The 7,012-nt window shown below is 44.8% G+C and overlaps 2 protein-coding genes across 5 annotated transcripts in view; one reads left to right on the forward strand and one right to left on the reverse strand.

Moving 5' to 3' along the window:
* The window catches only part of LOC109470428, a 19,338-nt gene that overhangs the window by 11,310 nt on the left and 1,016 nt on the right, over positions 1-7,012 (reverse strand). For 2 of the 3 annotated variants that reach the window (XM_019769378.1, XM_019769376.1), the window contains exons 1-3: positions 5,453-5,646; positions 3,428-4,278; positions 2,753-2,948 (exon numbers count right to left, since the gene is read on the reverse strand). In XM_019769378.1, the coding sequence (XP_019624937.1) occupies positions 2,753-2,948; positions 3,428-4,231 (1,000 nt within the window). In that variant the 5' untranslated portion in view covers positions 4,232-4,278; positions 5,453-5,646. Of the gene's footprint in view, positions 1-2,752; positions 2,949-3,427; positions 4,279-5,452; positions 5,647-7,012 lie in introns of those variants that run through there. The other variant, XM_019769377.1, reaches the window with a different exon arrangement.
* LOC109470429 (DNA-directed RNA polymerase II subunit RPB11-a) overlaps positions 5,884-7,012 on the forward strand; it is a 12,672-nt gene continuing 11,543 nt past the window's right edge. Inside the window, exon 1 of one of the 2 annotated variants that reach the window (XM_019769380.1) lies at positions 5,884-5,982. In XM_019769380.1, coding sequence (XP_019624939.1) covers positions 5,930-5,982 — 53 coding nt within the window. In that variant the 5' untranslated portion in view covers positions 5,884-5,929. The remainder of the gene's footprint in view (positions 5,983-7,012) is intronic. The other variant, XR_002140254.1, reaches the window with a different exon arrangement.

Raw genomic sequence — 7,012 nt, forward strand, 5'->3', positions numbered from 1 at the left:
TTTGACTTGTTCCAACACAAAAAGGGAACTCACCATAAATTTTCGGCTGATCCCGTCAACCTTCGTCAGATTTGTGATGCAGTCGCTGACTTTCCGGAAGTCGGAAACGTGATGACGTCAGGAGTGCATCAAAAGTGGTGGGAAGACGGTATCTCCCACCATCACGGTTTAGCCGAAAATTTATGGTGAGTTCCAATTTTTGTGTTGGAACAAGTCAAACTCTTTAACTATGGATTCTACCAACACAGATGAGCTTTCATTCGAATAATAATCACAGTATAACCAAATCACAGTCTGTTAGAAACACAGTCACCTTAAGTGCCAAACTAGTACATTTACATAAACAAATTGATCACCACAACAGTGCAAACATCTGTGCATCCTGGGCAAACCATGAACTTTGGGTTTTGCAGAGGGAAAGCCAAATCAATGACAGAATAGACAGTGGACCATGTGCTGCATGTGTTATCTACTGGACCAATGTGCTGCATGTGTTATCTACTGGACCAATGTGCTGCATGTGTTATCTACTGGACCATGTGCTGCATGTGTTATCTACTGGACCATGTGCTGCATGTGCTATCTACTGGACCATGTGCTTCATGTGCTATCTACTGGACCAATGTGCTGCATGTGTTATCTACTGGACCAATGTGCTGCATGTGTTATCTACTGGACCATGTGCTGCATGTGTTATCTACTGGACCATGAGCTGCATGTGCTATCTACTGGACCAATGTGCTGCATGTGTTATCTACTGGACCATGTGCTGCATGTGCTATCTACTGGACCATGTGCTGCATGTGTTATCTACTGGACCATGTGCTGCATGTGTTATCTACTGGACCATGTGCTGCATGTGGTAACTGGACCATGTGCTGCATGTGCTATCTCCTCTGTGAAAATCTTTGGGTCCAGAACCCTCCCGAACCCAAAATAACCTTAAGGTTCACGTCAGATTTTTAACCGGGAGAACCCAAACTTTCCCGGTTCAATCTCCAGATGAACCCTGGAGAATCTGCCTGAACCCTCTTAATGGGTCAAAATGGGTCCATTTTGGCCGGTCCTGGCCATTTTAACCCACTAAAACCAGGTCAAAATGGGTCCTGAAGGGCAGGTTCTGAACCCATGGGAACCTGCCCTGTCAACCCGCTTTAACCCTCCGGCTGGACCCGGCTGAACCGGCTGGCGGCACCCGGGATTGGCGGTTGTCATGGCAACAAACCCGGGAGAACCCGCTAGCGAACCTGGCTTAACCCGCTGGCCCACCCCTGGGAATAGCAGTTGTCATGGAAACAAGCCCGACATAACCCGGAAGAACCCACTTAGCGCATCCAGGAATGCCAACTAACGTATCACAGATGCTGCAGAAGCGTCTCACGTAACATTATAGGAGCGTCTTGATAAAACAGCGCTAGCATGAATCTGAACAAGGAGGCCCTGAAATGTCCAAGTTGTTGGGAAGATGCTAGACACAATGTCTTATTTCCTACCTTTTTGTCGGATTTAATACAAACAACAATACTTTCAGCTAAGTACACACACAAATTGAACAAGTTTATTTACATCAGAAAACCTACTTTGTTTTTTAATCTGCATGAACAACATATATATACATGTAGGTCTTTTCAACATATTTATAGTTCAGAAAGATTCCTTAAGGCTGGCAGTTGAGTTGTTTACTTTGTTGATCTTGCTACCGATTTTTCAAATTATGTGCAAACAGTAGCCTGTTTTCAAAGAAATTCACACTGAGGGGGTGGGGAGTTGTTGAACTTACCTTGAAGTAGAATCTCCGTTTCCTGAGTATTCCTTCTTCCATACATGCAGTTACTTTGCCAATGTCTTCACCCAGCCTCTCTTCTCCATTTCTCTACACAAGTTTAGCTTGAAAACTGCCCTGAATGATTACCGACACAAACACAGAGAGAAAAGCAGACTTCCCTGTTCCCTGGCTGAGGACTGGCTTCTGGATTCAAATTTTGAACCAACTGTTCTCTCAGTACAAATGCACCAATCACTGATTTGGTGAAGATCATGTGATATTCTCATTATTTCCAGGAGGTAAGGAAATGTTATCAATTAAGAAGGTTGGGCCGAGCTGAACCTGTTTTAACCCAGTGAACCTGCTAATGAGGGTTCAGAGTCACAGGACCGGGGCAGTTCTGAACTCACTAATATTTACTACAACCCACTTTAACCCTTGGAACCCAATCGAACCTTATTTAACCCATTTTGACCGGGTTGGCAGGTTCTGAACCCAAAGATTTTCACAGAACTGGACCATGTGCTGCATGTGCTATCTACTGGACCATGTGCTGCATGTGCTATCTACTGGACCATGTGCTGCATGTGCTTTTAACAACATATCTACTGGACCATGTGCTCATTTCAATGTAATTTTACATGACCTTACAAGGAAGCTGCTAGCTAGCCTTTTATCGCTTTTCAGTTATCCAGTTATCCTAACCTTTTCAGTTATCCAGTTATCCTAACCTAGAGTATATTTCTGATAATCAAATCTGACTACCTGACAGACTTTTCCAGGACATCTACAAACATGTCTGCACATATGAAGTATTATGTAATACAGAATTTTATAACAATTCTTATTACAAAATTTACTCACCTGTTTGCTTTTCATTGGAACATTAATGCAATGTCTTTTAAAAAACGCTATTTTGTGTAGTGGGATATAAGAATGCATTTGTATAAGTCTACACTGCAGAAAAGATTTGACTGTGTGCCATACTGGTGTCCAGTCCCTCCAGCTGGCAGTCAGAGTGGGAGGTACACCGCGGCTGTGTCCCCACCAGCCTGCCCACCTCCACCAGCCGCACAGAACCCTCCCGCACCATGAACATGCTGTCTGAGAAGTTAGCCAGCAGCAGCGCTCCCATGGACGAGTGCTCCAGAACTCCCAGCAAACTGGCAAAATCCAGGCAAATCTGACAATGGCAGCACAAAATTGGGATTCAGGGGAATAGATCAGAAAAGGGAACAGAACAGATAACAGCAAACACATCCAATTTTCTGGCTTTGAAGTAAATTTTCTGAATTCTACCAAGCAGTGTTGAGGGTTACATTGCTGACCGAAACTCTAGATCTGTTTCCTGTGTCTACCCACAGAGACACTGATACAGTGCCATCTCTACTGGCAGAATTCAGCCAAATCACAATCTCTACTTGACATCTACATGTCTATAACTCAGGTGTAGGGACTGACAGTCACACGGTCATCCTACTTGGAAAATCTGTATCTGTATATCTGTACATGAATCTGTATCTGTACATGAATCTGTATAATGTAACTGTTGCATGAATCTGTATCTGTACATGAATCATTCTGTATCTGTACATGAATATGTATCTGATTGCAAATAAAGATCTCATGTGATTGCCATAGAGAGGGAGTGCTTGACATTACCTTTACCCTGTGTCTCCATGGTAAAGTCTCCAGCCCATAGTCCTGGATGGGAGTTCCAATCTCCATCACCAGTGTGACTCCCCTGTCCTGACTGGTGCCCTCACCGCGTACACAGTACCCCAACATCCGAACTACATTTGGGTGAGTCAACTCTGCAAGCAACAGTATCTCCTTCATCAACTTGTAGCTGGGAAGAAGGAAGCAGTCATCCTTGTTAATGTACTTTTTTGCTTTGAGGCATGTTTCAACTTCCGGCAAATCAACATTCACACTTTTTACTGCCACCATCTCTGTTCCATACAGTCCCTTTGCCAGTATCTTGCCCCCTATCTTCACAATTCCTGTGATCTGTATGGCATCGATCTCTGTACAGCCCCAGACTGTGTGTGTGTGTGTCCATGCAGGTCTCCCTCGGGCTCCATTCAATCCAAAGAGAACCGAATCCAGGTCTAGCTCCATGTCCTGGAGGTGTTTTCCCTGACTCAAGTTACCTACTATATGTCTGACTTGTTCGTGGAGAAAATCTCTCTCTGCTACAGTTTCTAGGAGCTGCTGGTTAAGGTGACTGACCAGGCTCTGGAGACGAGAGACGTGCCTCCACTCAGCTTCCCTCTTGTTGGAGTCCCAGATAGAAACAAAGTTGCCCAGTTGAAGATGCAGTAACAAGTACACCATTAGGAACAGAAGGGGAAACAACAGACATCTGGAACCCAAGGCTTTTCTGTTGGATGTAACGTTAATCATCCTGAGCATCTTGTTGACTGTGGAGTGCAGGAGGGGTGAGGTGTCCGTGTGTTTGTCCATGATACGGCAGGTGTCATGACTCACTCATGTCCATCAGCAAAGTTTATCTGAAATGACACACTGCAAGTGAGAATTGGGTTTTTAGCAATAAATGAGGAACTAATATTTTAATCTAACTGTTAATGTTAACGTTTCCTAGCCGCTTGCACTTTTGTGCTGTGGATGTCTGGAAGGACCATTCAAATGGTTAATGTATGCTGCCGACTGCTGCCCACCCCTGGGACAGGGAAACCGGCAGCAGTAAAATCTAAACCAGGATAGTGAGTGAGTGAGTGAGTGAGTGAATGTTAAATCATTGATGTTAACATTATTTAATTTATATAAAATACCCCAAAGTGCCCCACCAGGGGCTATATGGGGGTGTAGCCGGGACTCACATAAGTCATAACATCTTTGAGCCCCGGCAAAGATGAAGATTTAACTAATTACACACACGCAAGTTATTAGTGATCATTAGTTTTAACCTTCACCAAATGATACTATTCTTGAAGGACAATGTGTTTTATACAACTTTTTAACATTGCAGACATAAACGTTAACGTTGTTACATTTTTATAAATGGTTTTTATTGTCCAAACAGTACCCGTGCAGTCGCAGCCTTTATACGGCTGAATTGGTGCAGGGTATCACATAATAATCAATACAAATCACAACAATTACAACAATCAAATAATACAAATAATACACATATTTGTTCCACAATCATTTTTGTGGAACTGTCGCAAGGGTCTGTGCGGCTGCCATTCGGCGCCACAAGGTGACCTCAATACGACTTTCCCCAACCGAAGTTAGGTACCCATTCACACCTGGGTGGAGTGAGGAAATTCGTGTAAAGTGCCTTTCCCAAGGGCACAACGTCGGGGCGCATGTTCAGACGTGTCCCGGGTACGACTCGGAATCGAACCCGGGTCTCCCGGTTCACAGTCGATTGCTCTAACCACTACACCACCCGACGCCATACATGTTATGTAGACTAACGTTAGACTTAACCCAAAGTACTCTAGTCTAGTAGCCTGAATTCGAAATGCCGTTGATGTTTACAAATTGATACCTAACGTTATATCGAAGTCTACAGCCGTTACAGGTGTGTCGTAGGGACTCCTGCAGGTTAAAACATCTTTGTGGTTTTAAGGTCCGCCAAAGTTTTACTATGAATAAGAAGTGTGTCGACTGTTGAGCCTCGACTGTTACAATGTTAACGTTATGTAGCGTTTAGCGTACCGTTATGTTTACACCACACCGGCTGTCCATAGGTTCTTCTTCTTCTTGCTACTGTTGTGTCTGTAAAATCGGCAACAGCTCTGAAGTACCCTCAGTTTCTTGCCCTGGGATGAAATTCCTGTTGCTTCTGGAAAGCAGCAAAAACTGACTGAGTACATCGAGGCGTGTTTGCCCTTCAAACAAAGACTCGTAGGGCAGCCTGCTAGTTTGATATAGAACATACCATTACCATTTGTGGGTGTGATGTAATTTCGTGCGGTAAAGATGAAATTATGTAACGTTATATAGTCTCAAGTTCTTCATGCTATCATTATTTATTTATAGATAAAGATAAATTCGTAACCTAATAGACCTTAGCCATAACTAACTAAGCTAAGGCAGTCTTTGAAAATAATATTCTTAATGTTACCCCTATTAAAAGAGTGAACCTTACTTGATGACGTCAGAGTAGCGTGAAAGCTGTTGCAGTGTACCATCATGAACGCGCCGCCAACTTTTGAATCATTTCTACTCTTTGAGGGTGAAAAGAAGTAAGTGTGATATATGATACTGTTAATTTTGTCAAATGTGCCATTTTATGGAACAGTCATTGAGTTAGAAATTTTGTATTTTGTTCGCTTTTTTGTTGCAGTGCCCGTGCATATGTAGGGGGAGGGGGGCATCAGGCTTCCCTTGATACATTTCACGATGCGTTCTCTACGTTTACACGCGTTCACACACACACACACACACAACACATACACACACACACACACACACACACAACACACATACGCAAGGGTACCGAAGTAACGGGTTCCTCACTGGCCGCCCAGTGCGGAACTCACGGGGAAAGTGGCGTCGACACTCGGGGCCCTGTGCGGAAGAAAGCTCCGCACTGGAATTCTAGTGCAGAAACGGCTTTGTTCCAGTGCTGAAACACCGTCAGGACTGGAATTCAAGAGCTGAATCTTGACTCGGCACTCGTTTCCCGGTGCTAACTTCCACTCAGCACTCGTTTGCCAGAGCTCGGAGGCCGTTCAGCACTGGATAGCCAGCGCTCGGAGGCCGTTCACCACTGGATAGCTAGTGCTGAATTCCACTCGGCACTCGCTACCAGTGCTCGGAGGCCGTTCACCACTGGATAGCAAGTGCCGAAGTCCCTGAGTAACGGGTTCCTCACTGGATCGTTCCAGTGCTCGGTGACTCTTGGCGCTGGGAGCCGAGTTCTCAAATCATTTCGGCACTGGGCCTCTGGTGCTTACGTCGGCCGCGCGGCGTAAAGTACAGTATCGTAGGCCAAGTCTATGTCTGTAAAAATGTGAGGATCTGAGCCTTGCAGTATTGTCCTGCCGATCACCTTGTCGCCCCGATTATAATTTGCTTCCCGGGCGGTACGATCTCGAAAATATAAGTGTTAGAGTTCAAAGGCGGCATCTCTATACCCCTTTTAAAGACAAGGTTTGATTTGCCGATTTAGAGTTTCCAGTGCTGAAGCCGCCGACACTGGGCACCAAGTGTTGACGTAACTTCGGCACTGGAGATCTAGGACGGAAGCCGCCTCACCTCTGTATACCGAGT

Source organism: Branchiostoma belcheri, unplaced genomic scaffold (genome assembly GCF_001625305.1).
Source record: "Branchiostoma belcheri isolate BF01 breed outbred unplaced genomic scaffold, Haploidv18h27 scaffold224, whole genome shotgun sequence".
NCBI lineage: Eukaryota > Metazoa > Chordata > Leptocardii > Amphioxiformes > Branchiostomatidae > Branchiostoma > Branchiostoma belcheri.